The sequence below is a fragment of the Pavona decussata genome, unplaced genomic scaffold (assembly GCF_977016875.1).
Source record: "Pavona decussata unplaced genomic scaffold, jaPavDecu1.1 SCAFFOLD_262, whole genome shotgun sequence".
Lineage (NCBI taxonomy): Eukaryota > Metazoa > Cnidaria > Anthozoa > Scleractinia > Agariciidae > Pavona > Pavona decussata.
The window spans coordinates 1,127,632-1,145,981 of NW_028145665.1; the positions used below are offsets into that span (position 1 = coordinate 1,127,632).

An 18,350-nucleotide genomic window follows, 5' to 3' on the forward strand; every position below is an offset into this window, starting at 1 on the left:
ATGCAAATGTTAGGGCGTGAAACATCTCGGTTAGATGTTTCATATGTGCAGATGAGGAACTTCCTGAGCAGAGTGCGTGTTCTATTAAGCAGATTCAGAGTTTGGTTCGAGTAACAGTTACTGAAAAAATATTAAAAATAATCTTCAAAGAATTTTGATTCCGAATTTTTTCAATCTAGCCATCCGCCTTCGTGGCTTGTAAATTAAATTTCTCCTAGTAACTAACCGTTCATGAAACAATCTGCCTGACTACATACGAACAGCAGTCAGCCTTAGAAACGTTTAGCCGTCTTCCTTGCGAGGTATATTTTGACACTTCAATATATTTTATTTTTCGTACGTAAAGGTTTTAAAATGTTTTTTAAATTATTCCTGTTTTGCTATGTGCTTTTAATAATTTACGTATATAATGCCTCCCGCCGCTGTTAATAATTTTTGTGCAGACTCTAAGCATCGAATGTTAAGCTGGGGATTAGTAATTTTTATAAGTTTATCTTGCATTGATTTTAAAAGAGTGAGGGTCCTAGGTACTACGCGTTTAAATAAAATTCTGGTTTCATCATGTCGAAAAAAAGAACTCAGACGATTGAGGATTTCTTTTTTCATTTAAAAATAGTATGTTCACGGCGGCCATATTGGGGGAGCGAAACAATTGAATTATTTTCCATTGGGAAATTAATTTTATTTTCATGCAAATATCTTTTATTGGTTGGCTCCTACAACATGACCTTTATGAAAAGACACTCTTCCAAGAGGTCGATGTACCCGATCGTTTGGGATAGCCAAGGACAAATCGAAAGCAAAGAAAGCGTTGCTATAGTCATTGTTTTCTGCGATGACCAATTTAATTTGAATTCAGTTGAATAACGTGTAAACGAACACCTTAAGGTGGTCGCTTGTGAGAGAAAGAATCGTTTACGAAACATTTAATTCATGCAGTATCTGACTGAGAACTGATTCTGAGAAAAAGTTGGATCAAGGCAGGTTAGTCGAGGGAGATATGCGCCGACAGGAGATTAATCACTCTGAGAAATTACCGTATAACAAGTTTTATTTGCGTTCTTTTGCAGTCGATCCAGGAAGGCATCACCGCGCTCAAAGTTTTGATCGGTAACTTGGAGGAGACCGGAAGTGACCTAGTAAAGTTGAGTGGTCCTGGAGAGGGTTCTAGCTCAGTTGAAGCAAAGGTGGCTGCGTGTGTTGAACGGTATGAACTACTGCAGCGACAGACAGAGGAGAGGGGAATAAAGATTGGGATGACTCTGGCACAGGAAGAAGAACTGCAGAATAGACTGGACGAGCTGTTGGCCCTGCTAGAGAAGAGAAAAGACGAGTTTGGAAACCTGAAGCCGATCAGTGTTAAACCTGATGTTATCCGTGAACAGATTGACGAGCTGAAGGTAGTTGTTTTGCTTTTTCATAGATTGGAAGAATAACAAATAACTCAAATTTATGTGAAAATATAGGAAAAGAAATCAACATTTTGTCATACGTAGTAGCCCGTTCAATAATGGTCTCGAGAAAGTGGACTTGAGAGCAAAACATTGGGTGTCATCACAACCTTTGTTTGGCCATTGATACGCAGAATAAAAAAAACAACAGCAACAACAACAACAACAACGGAAAACCCTGCCACCAATGCTATCCTCAAGATTAGTAGATTCAAAAGTCGCCTGATAAATTGCCACCTATCACTTGCCTAAATACTGATATTGCAAATATGAATTGTTCATCTGTCGAAGCAGAATTCAAACGTTTGGTGAACACGTTTCTGTTCTTCCATCTAAACGTGTTGGTTATGGAACAGCAGTTTACATTGCTTCCCAGAAACAACACCAAGTTTTGAAGCAGTCTCAGTATAAACGAATTGAACTGATTTTTCTTGTTCTCATCTGTTCTAGGGCTTGCAGAGTGAATTCGATCCCGAGAAAGAGTTGATCGGAGAGCTCAAGCCGCTAGTAACAGCAGTAGTGAATGCCAGCCCAGATTCAAAAACGTCTTTACTCATGAAAGACAAGATGAGCAAAGTGACCACAGTTGCTGGCGATACACAGAGCTTGTATGACGACAGACTCAAGGCACTTGAACTGGCGCTCGATGCTGGGGACAAGTTTTGGAGGGGCTTAGATGAGATCAAGCACATTCTGAAGGACGTGCAAGAGCACCTTGACTCTGAGGAGCCCCCAGCTGCTGAACTGGATGTGCTGGAGGAACAGATGCATGATCACCAGGTCAGGACACTTGCCCGATCATGTGACGATTTTCTGACATTAAAATGCGCTCTTATGGAGATCACACACTACAAAATGCTACTATAATGATGTCTCCACGCAAAACTAAGAGTTTTCAAACTCCTGTTGACAAATTGTGGGTATGAATGAACGGGGTGACATCAGAAATGAGACCAGTCCACAGTCTCGCCATCTTTATAACCAACTAGGTTTTGTTCATCTTCAGAAGTAACCCCTGTTATGCCTTATAAGGGAAACAGAACAAATATCACAAAAATCAGATACCCTGATCGCGAATCAAACCTACGACACCCCCATCTCATGGTGGGTTTTCTAAATGACCACCGAGCTACCTTGTGCATAAGCTCAAGGGAACTACGATTACCAGAAATTTTTGGTTTGTAAGGTCGCATTTAACGCGCTACGTTTGCCAATCATAAAACGCATTGCCATAATAAAGGGTTATGGAGGCTTTGTGATGTTGAAACAGGAGGTTGTCAGTAGCTTCACGTATTAAAGGGAGGGGTTAACGGTTCTGCGCATGTCCATGAATCAAATACTTTTTCGCCTTTGCTCGCTATGACGCAAGCCTGTTTAATTTAATTCGTTTATGAACCATTCGGAAGGCGGAATAGGTAACTCGGGTGGTAATTTTTTTCATATGATTGCGTTATTTCGCATGCAAATAACTGTAAACACATCAACCGTGGAATAAATCCTACGGGTCAACGCTAAATTCAATATCGACAATATGAGTACAATCCACTAGCATTTTCTGTGAATTTTGGTCATCAGTCATTTTGCTTGGACTAATTATGGAATGTGATTACTGAAGTACATGTGAGTGGGATTTTTAAGGCCATAAAGTTGATAAGAAAGAGAATAAAGCATTTAGATTCATGCACATGCGCTGAAATGTGAACCCCTCCCTTTAAGACACTTTAAACACACCCAGGTGCACGATGAAAATTGACTAGCGAGATGTTTAACCACCTTAGTCATGATAAAAAAGCGTTGTTAGGACTCAGCCCTCTCCAAACTAATTTCACATAATTGTATTGGTTTAGGATCTTCGTTCGGAGCTGGATGCCCACAGTGAAGCTGTGAATGTGTTGTGTGAGGCCAGTCCTGTGTTGGTGGCTCACTGCAGCCCAAGTGACAAACTTTTGGTACAGACAGAACTCGCGCAAATTAGCAAACAATGGGCGGACATCGAGAAATCTTGGAAGAAGCGAGAAGCTGAAATGGATGATGTCAAGGAGACTGCTACCCAGTATCACAATACCCATGATTCACTGCTGGCTGCACTGACTGACTTGGAACAGAGGCTGGCCGATCAGCCGCCTGTAGGGACTGAGCTCGAGGTTGTCAAGGAACAACTGAAAGAACAAAAGGTGGATGTTTTGTAATAGTAATAAAATAATCATCGCTTGATGCGACCTTAGAACTCGGAGGAAATTTGAAAAGCAGTCAATGAATATTGAAGAGTGAAAATGAAGGACTTAATCCAAATTTACGACCAAGTTCAATTAATTGTCCAATATTCAAGTTTGTTTTTTGAGGTTCCAAAAGAGGACATGAAGCGTGAAATTTGACCAAAGTCCCCCTAGACGCTTGTTTGAGGAACTGAAGTATATACCGTTTGAGGTTTCAATTTATCTGGGTCGTTCCAAAGTCTTTTGGGTTGCAGCTTTTACAATCCACGGCGGGGAATAATTTTCTCTTTGCATTCAAAGTGTCGATAAGCCAACTATTCCTGCCTAACTTAGGAGATTTGAAGACGCTAAACTCCTACCCTTTCGTTATAGGCCTTCCATAAAGAACTGACTCCACTTCAAAGCGATGTAACAGCTGTCAACCAAAAGGGTACTATGCTGAGCGAGCAGTGTCGCGCAGAAGACTCGGAAGTCATCACAACACAACTGGAAGAATTGAACTCTCGCTGGGACGACCTGTGTATACATTCGACTGAGAGGCAGCAGACCATTGAAGGTGCTCTCATACAGCTTGGACAATTCCAGCTCGCCTTGGAAGAACTTCTTGTTTGGGTTAAACAGACCAATGCTACTCTAGACGAACAGCTGGCTAGGAACGTACGGGGAGATGTAAAGTTCATTGAGGTGGAGAAAGCCAAACATAAGGTGGGCTTACCCTGCTCCGAATCAATCATTTCCATTATGTTGTCGTGTTGTATTCCTGATGGTGAAAGAAGTCGTGCCAAAAAAGTATGATAACAGAGTAATACCCAAACATTCCTTTTCCATCGATATTCTATCATAAGTTATTTATGGGCCAACTACAGGCAGCAAGTATTAATTATTACAAGGGCCCAGGTCGCACACGTTCTATGCCTTCTGATGTTTTATATATTCCACGTTTTATCGGTATTATAAGCGGCTGACGTTACAATCTAATATACCTTTCGTCAAGAGGTTAATTAGCTTATATTTTAGTGTCTGAGTACAATAATACCTGCTAGTTTGCCTGATCCAAATGTAACACTTCGATAACCTGTGGATAGGGCAATTTTTGTACAAGAGATAGATTCTTATTTTCAAGATCTTTTGATCGAATCATCACAAAGTAGCAGTCAAAGGCAATGTTCGTCATTTCGTCAGCTTGTATCGTATGTACTTTGGTGAAACGTGGAAAAGTAAATTGAAAGTCTCGATTACTTCACCTTAGTTTTCAAAGTACAGTACTTTAAACGTTATATATGTGGCACTGCTGAATTAATGTCTGTACTGAAAAATAGTCGGTTTCAAAAGGTTTGTTTCGTTCCGTACAAGTTCCACTGCGTGTTCAACGTTTTAACTGTTGTCAAATGCTTTTTGTTGTACTTTTCAGATCCTCCATAATGACATTCTCGCGCACGAACCGTCCGTGGAGTCCGTGTCACGTGCAGCCTCGTCTCTGCTGATGGAAAACGGCGACAGCAAGCTTGATAGCGGCTCCCTGCAGATGAAGGTCACGGAGCTACAGGACGGCTGGCAAGAGGTGCTAGACAAGGCGGCACGCCTGGAGGCTGAACTGGCGGCAGCGCTCAGCGCTTCGCATGACATCATGGATCAGATGAAAGAGCTCAGAACTTGGCTGAATGAAGGACGTGATTTCATGTATGCCAGGCGACCGATAGGAGGCCGGCCAGAAAGCGCACGCAATCAACTCGCTAAGCATCAGGTTTGTTTCTGTTACGAATGTACTGCAGTTTTTAACTGTATCTAGTTTGATCCTGTCAGCTCGCTTGCGAAAACTGCTCTTGAATTTGAATGAACCCCAGTTAATGGACATGGAATCCTGCCGGATTTTAACAGTGTTTGTTTCGTCGTTGTCAGTTTCTGCTGAACTGTAATTCATCCTGCAATTCTAAATAGCGATGATCATTCGTATCAACAGGACTTCTTAAACGTGCTGGAAAAACGCAGAGAGACGTATCAACGAGTTACAGACTCTGTACAGGCCATGATAGCCAACAGCGACCCCAGCACGGCAGCCTCGCTTCAGAGACAGCTTGATGAATTGAAAGAGGCCTGGGAACAAGTCACTACGAAGTCGGACGAGGAAGGTCAAAAACTTGAAGATGCGCTGAAGAATGCTGAGGAGTTAGAAAGACAGCTGACTGACATGGATCACTGGCTCACACAGGTTCATGATCAAATAGCCTCCTTCGATAATGTCAGCTCCATTCTGGATATTCTGGAAAAACAGCGCCAAGAATACAAGGTGAGAACTGATGCAAACATATTGGCGACAGATTTAGACGGTTAAACGGTGTAATAGAGTTAATCTGTTGGTACAGTAGAATACCGATTTTTCGAACCTCCTAGGGAAACTGAATTTGGTTCGAAAACTCAGGAGTTCCAAAGATCTGGCCGGGGTAAAAATCTGATCGGAGCAAATCCGAGGTAAACGACTTTTAGTTCGAAGAATCAGGGGTTTCGAAAAATCGAGATTCCATTGTGTACGCACGGAGGGCAGAACGATAAAACGACGCCCGCTTTACCTCAACAGGGGAAGATATGTCCCGAAATGCACGCTAATGAATGCATGAACTGCACGATAGTCATCACAAGGTGTCCCCTAACCTTAATTCTTTCTAAAACACAAATGATTCCGTCAAACATGGATTCATATGAAAATGACAATGTTTGTGTTTGTGTGTTGTCTTATCCGATTTCAAACTAATAGTCTGCATCCGTTTGGTGTACGTAGGATCTGAAGGAGGACATTGATGCTCACCGTGAACCCTTCAAGCAGCTAAAGATCTTGGCATTCAAGATCACTGACGTCTGTCTGCAGGACGATGTAGCATATATTGAGGTCACGGTCAGCGACCTCGAGTTACGCTGGAAAGAGTTGAATGGCCTGTCTTCTGGCAGAAAGAAAAATCTCGATGAAAACTACAAACTGTCGCAGAAATTCTTCAAGGGCGCTGAGGACTTGATGAAGATGCTGGATGAAGCTGAACAGAACTTGAAAAACGAGGAACCAATCGGTGTAGATCCCGCTCACCTGAGAGCGCAACTTAAGAAGCACAAGGTTTGTCGCCTGCAATTGTTGCTTTTTCTACTCGTACAGAGTTCACAAAGTAGAATATACGCGCAGAAATGGCACAGATTTAATAACCCAATGATAATTGAAAGATTTGGCACGAATTATTCTTTCCCGCGTGCATCCTATGTGCTCTTGGCTAAGAGCGCAAAAACGTTGTCCATACTCGATTTGAAGAAAAAGAAGGTTGCGTTGTAAGTCACATATTGCTTGCCAAAAATACCGCCCCGAGTTTCCGACAACGGTGCTGCGCACTTACGTCAAACTTTCTACACTTTTTGCGCTACATGTGGAGTACATTAAATGTTCCAATTTTAAAATAGGCTTTACGTAGTATTGGGGTCAATCATAAGCAGTGCAATTTGAAAATTTATTTGTCATATTTTTTCACTACCCCTTGTTATGAAGACTTTATGAAAATTTCAGGTTTCTTGTCGAAAAGAAATCGAAAATCCCTTTGTAAACTTTTTACGGCGCTGAAATGGCTGAAAATTATCTCAAATGTTTTTGTAGTCGTTTCTTATTTCTAGTAATCGTAATTATTTTTGCTTTTGTTTTTCGTCAGGAGTTCCAGTCCATGCTGGGTGCTAATCAAACGTCCTTGGATGGGACTGTAAAAACAGGCAAACTACTGATGGACAAGAGTCCACAAGATGACGCCATTGTGATCGAAGGAAAAATCGCTGACCTCAAGGCGCGATGGGATGCTATCTGTGCGCTGTCGGTCGAGAGGTTGGTTACCGTCACCAAATTTCATTTCGTTATACAAAACCATTTTTAGGACTTGGAAATAGATAAAAATGGAACTTGGGGGTTCTTTCAATTCTCCTGCCCTTGGCCTGCCTAGCCGCTAGAATTTGCACTGATGTGCTGTGTTTCGTTGTGACCAAGATGAATGTGGATGTATCCATTAGCTAGGTTTTACTGTGTGTTTAACTGATCGTCCTTTTTATTTATTTATTTATTTATTTATTTATTTATTTATTTATTTGTTTATTTATTTATTTATTTATTTATATCTTTTTTAGCAGATATTTTCGCTAATCTCTGTTTCGTTCCACAGGCAACAGAAGCTCGAAGAAGCGCTTCTCTTCACTGGCATGTTCCAAGATGCTTTGCAGTCTCTGCTTGACTGGCTGAGTGCAGTGGAACCCAGTCTTTCAACGGAGACCGCGGTCATGGGTGATCCCGAGACTGTGCAAATCTTGATTGACAATCACAAGGTGGGGGAAACCTGTTATTGTGTTAATATACTACTGTCGAACATAAGCTATTTAATGAAAAAGCTGTAGCCTTACTACCCACGTTAGCATGTGCGAAATCCAATATAACTTTTACTCTAAAATGTCGTTAGTGTACCAAAACGGTGTATTGTTGGGGAAACACTATGTTCTAGTAAACCTTTTTCATAAATGGCTGCCGATTCATTATAATAAAATACTCTCATCACACGATTATACAAAAGAAGATTCAACGGTCGCCAAATGAAATTTAAAGCTTTGACCGTGAAGTAAACCATGACTATATGAAGCCATAGTTTAATCCCAGTTGAGTCATGTTGGAAGTTTTACTATTCTAGAGGTTTGTATGAAGGTTAGAAGGTATTTTTATAGACTGTTGTCATAAATAGCGGCCGATTAATTATTCTTTTGTTTTTATCAACGTTCTAAACTGATTTTCTTCTCTTCTCCAGACCTTCCAGCGTGAACTTGGTCGCCGCCAAGCGAACTATGACTCAGTGATGAATGCAGGCAAAGCAATGATCAAAGACAACAAAGTAGAGGATCCGCAGAAATTAGAAGAGAGGCTGGAAGATTTGCGCGTGCGTTGGGAAGCCATCAGTTCCTTGGCTGCCACTAAACAGGACAGGTACGTAAGATGTCCATATATGGAATCTTGAAAGTATGGCTGAAAACGTTTTGATGCCAAAGTGCAAAAACTATGGGATGCGGTGTTGTCGGTAGTACATGTGGAGCTTGATAGCTCCACTTGGCGCTTGTCACATTTCTTCTATTTTAGTCGCCCACTTGAAACGGAAGTGAACAGAGCGTTTTTAAAAAGAGGTCAAGAAATTGACCAAAAAACTAACTGCAGTCTTTACAAGAGGCGATGTAGGGGCACGCGCTACTGCGAAGGCGCGGCAAGGCAAGCGAGTCTTTGTTTGTTTGTTTCTATACAATGTGACGCGACGTGCAGAAATTCTTAGTTTGTAGCCAGTCTGGCAGGCAATTCTGTACTGCATTTTTTACACTCAAAGTTGATCGGTATTCTTCTAGGCTGGACAACGCCTTGGTTTTGGCGAACGAGTTTGACTCTGCTGTCAAGACTGAGTTACGTATACTGAAAGACTTCGAGGATACACTCAGAGGACTGGGGCCTATTTCCGAGGACCTGGACACCATCGGCGAACAACTGGTTGAACACAAGGTATATTGTCACGTGATTTGCCGAAATAGAGAAGATCATCTTTAGACAATTCTTATTGTTGTTTTCTCTCTTTGTATCGTGTGAAGAGTACGAAAACTCAAAATACGAAATGCTCGTTTGTGCTCACATCTCTCAAGATAATGCCGTTTAGTATTGTGTTCACAAACCAGGTATCGTTAAATAATTCGTTGGTAGGCAATAAGCCATTCAGTATAAGTGTTTTGTTAGTTTGGGAATTCGAGGCGAAGACCTCATTCGTCCCGTTTTTGAACGGCTTCAAAACTACTAGTGATTTTCGCTGCGATGTTAAAACTAAAGCAATTTACCGGCGATGTAAAGTACGTTTTCGTTGCGATTAGAGCAAAACGTATTCGATGTGAACATACATGTCAAAGTTCCTCGGGATCTCTCAAGACATCCTGTATACTGACATCACATGCGAGTTACTCTCATTGCAACGAATTAGTAACGAACATCAACATACAAAAATATCAAACATCTCCCGCGTAAACAGCTCTTTTGGCCAATGCTGCTGAACGCATTTCGAAAAGCTGTCGACTTTAACCCTCAGGTGACTTCACAAAACTGTTCGAGTTATTGAGCGCTCAAGGAAAACCGCTTTCAAACATTTTGCTAGGTTTTAATCTAGGTTTCAATCTATGTGGTCTATTTCCATTTGAAATTAAATTTGCTATTTTCTCGCCGTTTCTGCAGGCTTTCCACGATGAGCTGATGGCAGAGGAGGTCAATGTCCAGTCAACGATCAAGAAGGGTCAGGTGATCGCTCGGTTCTGCCATCCCAGCGCACTGCCGATAATCCAACAGTGGATTGCAAGACTGAAGAAGCGTTGGGATGAGGTGAGTAATCATGAGATACCTGTCATGGCGGTGTTGCTCAAGATATAAACACACTCCTTTTTTGAATAGGGTGTACTCAGATGGCCATGCTTTTAACACTTAAGCGTCATACTCAGCTGTCTCGAAGAACGTTTCCTGACAATAGCTGTCCGTGTTTTCAGGTGCGCAAGTGGTCAGTTCAGAGACTCACGCGGTTGGAGGAAGAAAAAGCCAAGTTGTCCGAGGAGCAAAGCATGATGGAGGAACTCTTGCAGTGGATCGGAGAGAAAGAAGAAGTCCTCATTGAAAAAGAAAACGAACCTATCCCAGATGACGATTACGAACAAGTCATGAAGCTGCTAGATGAACACAAGGGCTTCCAGGAAGAAATGGCCAAGAAACAACCCACATACGATCGACTCACTAAGTCTGTCAAACGACGCGGATCGGTCGCCCCTGCCGCAGCCGCTGCCCCGGTAATACCGCAGACCACTCCAGATCACAAGCAAGGAAGGCGCGGTAGCAAAATCCCCAAACTCGCAAGCCCGGCAACGTCATTCACTCGTGAGCGATCACGTGACAAGTTGACGAGCCCAGGCTCTTCGTTCACGCGGTCAGGTTCTACCACCCTTGATAAGAACCATCCGGCTTTATTACACTTGTCTAAGCGGTGGCAACATTTGTGGCTGCTTTCAATGGAGAGACTACGGAGGCTGCAGGAGAAATTAGAGAGAATTGCTATTGTAAGTAGAGCTTGTCCTGTCGTTGTGGTATTCAAGCTACGCTGGTCATGGTCATGAATGTTGACCAGTTTTTTATCCTAAATCTAAATCGCTAAACTGATGCAACATGCTCTCTCCGCTGTATTTATTACGCTTTTGGTCGTGTGGAGGACCGTTTTTTTTTTCAATTGAGTGTATATGCGGTTTATTTATCCTGAATGAGTGACCTCTGTTCTATTGTTTTGTCCCACAGAGACGCGCCTCGGCGAAGTTTGACTTCAACGAGTGGAAGAACCGGGTAAGCTTCAGACTATCAGTAGTTACGCTACAAAAAGAAGTGGTTATACCATCTTTTATTAGAAATCTATGTGGCATCTCGTCATCTTCCTAAGTTTTTGAATGAGACATGTATGAGTATGTAAAATAATAGTAACCTTTATTTACTCTGCTTGTACTCAACTTCACGAAGAAATAATTTTATTAATTAAACATGGCATGGTTAAAAATCCCAACTGGCAGGAGGCAGATCAGCGCGGCCGTTGAGTTAATTCGGGGCTGCTGAGAAACAACACCAGCGAGCGGCCGGAGCGGGGTTTGAAGCCGAACCGCTTGGCCACGCTTCCTCCTTACGATTTGAATATCTTTTCTTAGAATTTTTCTCTTATTCTTCTGTCTTGCTTCGTTTATTTATAACTTTGTTGTTGTTTTTAATGCAGTTTAACAATTGGTTGCGTGACAGCAAGTCACGCGTTCTTGATATCTTCCGACGCATGGATCATGACAAGGATGGCAAACTAACCCGAGAACAGTTCATCACAGGAATACTCAACACAAGTAAGCGTCACACAATGCGTGACCGCCATTTAACCCATATTGCACCTTCTGTACGACTATGCATAGAACCGTGTCACTTACGTTGTAGCCTCGTTGTAGTACTCCTTAGCAACTTTCGTTTACTGATGATACTTGACAATGTCATCCACACTTTAAAGTCAATACCACCTTTACAGCATAACAAACAGAACTACATGAAAGAAACGCTCATAAGCTTCCACTTGAAAAATTGCACTTAAGATTTCACCTAAAGACCCAAAGTTAAGTACTGCTCAGAAGCTTTCATTGGAATTCACACTTACGAATTTCCTTTGCAGACTCAAAAGTTAGAACCATCTTGTTCAGCATAATAATCTGTACCACAAGAAAGTACTGCTCAGTAGCTTTCAATTGAATGGCCACACGTTTAGAATCATCCACGGACTCAGAAGTTTGAACCATCTTGTACAGTACAATGCATAGTCAACCTTGGACTCCAACTGGAAAAGGCTCACGTGTAATGTTTATTTCTTCAGGTTTCCCTACCGAAAGATGGGAAATGGAAATTGTCGCCAGCAAATTTGAACGCGATGGTCTGATTGACTACAAAGAGTTCGTGAACTCACTGAAGGACAAGAAACCGGTAAGCGGAGATGGCACTTATCTCAGCTCGTGACACTTGTCGCGTGTAGCATGATTTCATAGATACCTAGGTCATACCAACCGGGGAAACGAACAATTTGTTTTGTAGAACAATACTTGAGAAACGAGAGTAACGACGTTGACTTATAAGATGAAATGATAACAAACTCTGGCGAGGATGGAAAAGGGTGACGATTTGGCCGCCCAGATTTGGTTACGTGAAGACATGAAGATTGGTTCAAAACGTAGCGTTAAAATTTGGGCAAAACCTAGCCCTAATTTTAACGACGCATTTCAGCCAGAAATCTCCAGTGCTGAGGCTCACCATGTTTCTTTATCAAGGATATTTTTGTTGTTGTTGTTGTTTTGCTAAGCGTCTTTTTATTGTTTTTTTTTAGTCGACCAAGAAGCCAGAGAAGCCCAAGTCTGAAGAACAACAGATCCAGTCCGAAGTTGAACGCCTGTGTCGCAAGTGGGAGTGCAAGTACACCAAAGTGGCTGAGAACAAGTACAGGGTACGTCAACCAACTTGTTTCGAATGGATTCGATTCATCTCCTTGTTCGGCCATGTTGTCTCTATTACTTGTTGCTTGGTCGTACGTGTTGGGTTTTTTGGAACTTTTGAAACTTCCTCCAGGGAATGCCGGTCTCTTTGTTTGTGTTTCTTGCCTTTACTTGACATGAGACACGAGGCAAATTACTTTCACCAAAGGCGCAAAGCAATAAAAGGGAAAACATTTGCTTCCGTCAGTAAACACCGCTTGTCTCTACATGCATGCCCTCTCACTTGTGCAAATTGTTCGATTTTTTTCAACTGAATTGCTCGTTTGAGACGTATTTTTCATTCAGACGATTATTATGTGTCAAGAAAATATAAATACGAAAAATAAGCGTCGGACAAATTATGCTTAAACATAAACGTTAGACGCAAAATTGAGAAAGACGAAAAATTACCAGGAACTTCGTAAACTCATGACAACATTTTCCTTTCATTGTATCGTCACTTTCTTGTCCATCTCCGCCATTTAAAAACTCAGAAGCTGTTTGTTTCGAACTTTTTATATTCTGATTAGCAATTTTGCTAGCGTTCTATTCTAATGCTTTTAAGTAATTCAATTTGCTTCGTATTCTCTTACGTTATCAGAAATTGTGTTGACCAGTTTAAAATTTGCAAATCAAATGACAGCGTGACCTTTCTTTCTGATTTTCCAGTGAATAGGTACAAAAAAATCAAGCGCACCTTTCAGAGTACACCACTCGAGAACATTGCGCAATTATTTTCTTGTGTCTGTCTCTTAACAGTTTGGAGATTCCCAGAAGTTACGGCTGGTTCGTATTTTGCGAAGCACAGTCATGGTTCGTGTTGGAGGGGGGTGGGAAACATTAGAAGAATTCCTTCAAAAGAACGACCCCTGCAGAGGTAAGTAAAAGCTTCAGAACGAACATGCATGTTTGTGTTTTAGTCTGTATAGTCAAGCACAAGTTATTTCCATTTCTATTTAATGTGATGTAAGCCAAAACATAAAAACTATAAGGGAGTTAGTTTCTGAAGAAACTGTGGTGCTGTGTCGGTGGGGAGTAGAAAAGATTGTTTGGCTTATCAATAAAGTTGATAACTAAACGTAATTTGGCAACCATCTAAAGAGTTTCGAGTGCCGATGTTTCTAGCGTTGGCCCTTTCGTCAGAGCGAGTTTTGCAAGCGTTTCCTGTGGCTCACAGAGAATCAAACCAGGTAAATCTTTTCTCTCGAACTGTCACTCTAAGATTCGCGGAATGTTAGAGATACCGGCTTCTTGTGCAACGGTGTCATCTTCGATATACTACGACTTTATTTACTTGATATTCTTTCCAGAAAACCTCTTCAGTCTCTTTTTTAAAATGGTTTGTTAGAGTACTTCTATAACACTCACTGTATTTTTTTTTTCATGGAAACAAAACAAAACGTTGGCGTGCCCCTTGATTATGAACTTTCTAGACTTAAGCCCCGACTAAACGTTCTAACCTTTTTTGTTTTTGTGTTTGTCTAACGTTGTTGTATAACAAGTGTTGTATGATATTGTTGGACTCGCGGGTAAACGTTATGTAAACATTCATCCAACAAAAATTGTTAGTCAAACGTAATCAAAGATAGATTGCTGTTTAGCCGGCGTTTTACGGAATTCATGTTATTTTAACATCAAAGCTACAAACATAAGGGGATTAGACGGCGACAACAAACTGCATACACGAGTTTGTATCGTCAGATCATATCAGAGACGTGACTTTGTTTGTTTGTTTTTCCAGCTGTTGGGCGAACAAATGTAGAACTGAGAGAACAGCTGACAAGACCAGAAGGAGTAACTCAAGCAATGGGAACCTTCACAAGCAAAAGGCCATCAATGACGCGCGAACACTCTGGAACGCAGCTGAGGAAAGCTTCCGCAGATAAACCACCGGCTGGACCCGGCAGAAAACCACGGCTCGACGTCCCTAGTAGCGGTTACGGTATTCGCCGGGAAAAATCCGGAGAACTTCGGCCTCGCCGTGAGAAATCCGGAGAACTTCGGACGACGCCAGCTGGTCCTGCGAGACAAAGTAGTGGTACTAAATTGAAAGGAACTGCTGAAAAATCCTCTCCACCTAAGAAAGTATCAACTTCGAGAGTTAAGAAATCGGACAGCCAGACATCGCTTGGCAGTACGGGATCTCTCGAAGATTCTTCGGAAAGTCCTCGAGTATCTTCGGGAATCCCCTCCAGTCCCAGTAGCACCAGCTCGTCCCGTGGGTCCCCAGATCGGCCAAGTGCGACAGCGGCAAAATCTACGAGTTCGCGCCCTGGGCCGACAAGAACAGGGAGCCGGGAAAATGTACGAGGTAGCAAAGAGAGCCTTTACAAAGCTAAAGATGGCAAAGAAACGCCACACAGTTCAGGCAAGAAAAGTACAAGTGGAATTCCTCCCAGGAGTCCAACAAAAACGGCAAAAAATGGTGAAGAAAAAAGTGGAAAGAAGTAGATAAGATAACCACTGTGCAATTTTGAAACGAGTTGCAGATATAAATGGACACGTCATAACGTGATAGGTACAGTTGAGTAATTTGTCAATTCTAGGAAAGTATTTAAGTTAATTGCTTAAAATTGAGAATTATATAGGTATAGTATCATTTCACTTTAAAATGTCCTTTATATGAAACAATCAACAGCATCCACAAACATGCAAACGTTTTCATCCGTTCAGCTTTTTTTGAAACTGTAACAAGATTAAGAACAGCCACTTTTTGTAACTGGCAGATTTTTTTATAGTGTAAAAGACTGGTTCGTTCGCCTGCTGTCAAAACAAGATCGGAACAAACATCCGGCCAGTCTCAGTTGTAATATAACCATTTTGGGAACGTAGTAGAAACCTAAGTTAATAAGACGTTTTTGAAGACTTATATTTGTTGACAATAAATGTAGAGTTTGTATGAGAACAGTCCAAGAAAGTATTTAAGTAGAAATTTATTGTTGTCATGTTGGAACATTGCCATAGGCGCTGTTCGTGTTTTGTCGTAAAGAGAGTAAAAATTTTCTCATCCATAGTTTCCTTGTTTTGGGAAGTCTAATGAAGCTATTTTGTAGGATTTAAATAAAAATAATTTTGTATGAACTCGTTTGAATGGTTCGTCATTTAAACGTCATTTATTTTGGCAATTGACGCCGGCCATCCCTATCCCATTGTTGCTCATGCTCAGAGGGGTACCCCACGATCTTGACCGCGGTCGGTATCCAGTCGTTTCGTACCGACGGACGTTTCGTACTCAGACGATTCGTACCCAATCTCGGCTGGTTCGTACCCAAGCCAAACGACTAAATTGGCTGGGTACGAATCGTCCGAGTTAATCGTCTGAGTACGAATCGTCCGTGGGTACGAAACGACTGGTAAGCCCGCGGTCAAACGTCAAAATAAGAACAGTCCGTTAAAAGTAAGGGTTTTTTTTCTTGAGAGCCCAAAGCTGAAAAATTTCTTGTGATTGTAAGTTTATTAATCATTTTATGACGTACTAAAAAGTTTCTAGCTTTTTAAAGGAAATTACGTGGAGAATGATCAGCGCTGTGCATCTGTGTTTTTTGTTTGAATGGGTGATTGATTAAATGGGCTATTGATTTGATTTAACCATGGAGGTGCAGTGGTATCTGAATGGAAGCCTTGGTGCGTTGAACATGTTGAACGCGCGAAGTGCGGTCTAAAATTATCGTGTTAAAATTCGCAGAAAATAAGCCTTACTACGCCTAACATGTCTTTGTCTAACTACCCTACATGCACGCGACTGTTCATCGAACTGAACTTTACAGAATATGGTGATGTAATTGGTTTACCGTATTTCCTGGAATAATTTCGCTCCTTGGGACAATTTAACCGAGCGAATAAATGCCTACCCACGAACAAAAAACCGGGGGAACACACCTAGGTACAAGTTACTCCAACTCTCCGGTGGGGTGAGGGCAGAGTTAATAGAGAGATTAAGGACCACGTTTGCGGCAAACGGCAGAAATGACCACGTGACCATGTTTATCCTTCATTTGCCGCTCGCTGTTTTCAGTTTCTCAGAAAAATTGAGTGTTTCTGCGTTAGAATTAAAGGCCAGAATTATCTTGTACTATTTTCATCTACGTACTCCTATTTTCAAGAAAACATAAACGCGAATCTCACGTTTGCCGTAAACGTGGTGCTTAATCTCTCTAATGATGGACCAATATCCTCGGACAAGGGAGACCTTGGGGACGATGAAGCAAAGAGCGGCCGCGTCTCTGCCGATTTGCTAGTTTGGCAATCCTCCCACACCAGTTAACGCCCCTTTTGATGCTGAAACACAAGGTCAAAAGCCGGACTTGTTGTCTCATGGAAAATAATACGTTTATTCGAGGAACAAGGGAACCTCCCCAGTCGTACTTTTTCCTCGCTCCGGGGACCCCTCGTTAACTTTTCTAATTTGCATAATTTTACCGTCACTTTGCGTGCGTAATCTGAGGGAAATACGACTGCGCGCAGTCTAGGATACCATAGCATAGCAGTAAAAAGTTCTGGTACATACAGTGCGCGACTAAGCAGGCGAGGGCAAAACATAGACCTAGGGTCCATGGATTCCCCCCCCCCCCTCCCCATGTGCCATTTATAGTGTGGACCCGGTCCATGGACCCCCTATTTTCGTACCACAAAGAAAAAGGCTTGTAAACTCACATCTGTCAAGCTTAGGTATGTTGTGGTGCATATGTGGTACACGTTGTATGGGAAACTTCAACCTTGAAATAGAGTGTTTTCACATTGCGTCACGGCGGTCATGTTGGTGTCCCAAAACAAAGAAATGGCGGCCATGTTGGTGTCCCAAACTAAACCTCTGGGAATTGAACTCTATTTTTATGCAAATACTTTCTTTTGTTTCAGTAAACCAATATGACCGGTAGCCATGTGAATGAAAACACTCTATAGTTTGAAACTCACACTTACCTGCCTGGACACACAATGTACCTTTGTGTGGTTGTTGGCTATTGGTGTTTCTTTGAACAATAAGTCAAGTGTTCGGGGAATGTACAAGGCAACAAAAACTACTATCAGGCTTCTCTCTGAAATATTGGTCTGGACTCAAAACATTAAAGCTAAATTTCAAAGTTCAAAAAAGTCCAAAAAGTGGCCTTTCTGCCGGTTTTACAGTTAAGTATTTTTTCTGCCGAGGCACGTCACAATATCAAAAAGAAAAAATAAGGAAGAAATTCATTAACAAGAATGAGCTAATATATTTAGTCACCCCTTGAGGTAGTGGTGTATAATACATGATGTACCACTTCCAACCCATGTGGACCTAAGGTTTATTTTCAGAAATTTACAGCTGCGTTTCTTTATATTGATTGGTATTAAATGTATTACAATTTAGGAGACATTTGTTTGTATCATTTTGCTCTTTTAAACAAGATAATTCCAAATCTTCATTCCTTGTTCGACCAAAACCGCTTTTCGAAAAAGATAGGCGCATGATTTGATGTTGTGATGTGTCTTGACAGAAAAAATTGATTTACTGTAAAAACCGGAAGAAAAGCCACTCCTTTTACTCTGAAATTTGCCTCTAATTTCCTGAGTCCAGTCCAATATTGCAGTGAGGAGTCTGAGTACTAGC

The 18,350-nt window shown here is 41.6% G+C and overlaps 1 protein-coding gene across 7 annotated transcripts in view; it reads left to right on the forward strand.

Moving 5' to 3' along the window:
- Positions 1 to 15,847, forward strand: part of LOC146456038 (uncharacterized) — a 145,564-nt gene extending 129,717 nt beyond the window's left edge. For all 7 annotated transcript variants that reach the window (XM_085093599.1, XM_085093602.1, XM_085093604.1 and 4 more), the window contains 19 exons: positions 1,071 to 1,400; positions 1,902 to 2,231; positions 3,299 to 3,625; positions 4,040 to 4,372; positions 5,079 to 5,411; positions 5,628 to 5,954; positions 6,444 to 6,770; positions 7,348 to 7,514; positions 7,846 to 8,005; positions 8,476 to 8,651; positions 9,059 to 9,209; positions 9,924 to 10,067; positions 10,229 to 10,789; positions 11,022 to 11,066; positions 11,485 to 11,602; positions 12,118 to 12,224; positions 12,622 to 12,738; positions 13,526 to 13,643; positions 14,508 to 15,847. In XM_085093599.1, the coding sequence (XP_084949725.1) occupies positions 1,071 to 1,400; positions 1,902 to 2,231; positions 3,299 to 3,625; positions 4,040 to 4,372; positions 5,079 to 5,411; positions 5,628 to 5,954; positions 6,444 to 6,770; positions 7,348 to 7,514; positions 7,846 to 8,005; positions 8,476 to 8,651; positions 9,059 to 9,209; positions 9,924 to 10,067; positions 10,229 to 10,789; positions 11,022 to 11,066; positions 11,485 to 11,602; positions 12,118 to 12,224; positions 12,622 to 12,738; positions 13,526 to 13,643; positions 14,508 to 15,217 (4,881 nt within the window). In that variant the 3' untranslated portion in view covers positions 15,218 to 15,847. The remainder of the gene's footprint in view (positions 1 to 1,070; positions 1,401 to 1,901; positions 2,232 to 3,298; positions 3,626 to 4,039; positions 4,373 to 5,078; positions 5,412 to 5,627; positions 5,955 to 6,443; positions 6,771 to 7,347; positions 7,515 to 7,845; positions 8,006 to 8,475; positions 8,652 to 9,058; positions 9,210 to 9,923; positions 10,068 to 10,228; positions 10,790 to 11,021; positions 11,067 to 11,484; positions 11,603 to 12,117; positions 12,225 to 12,621; positions 12,739 to 13,525; positions 13,644 to 14,507) is intronic.
- The last annotated feature ends 2,503 nt before the right edge of the window (positions 15,848 to 18,350 follow it).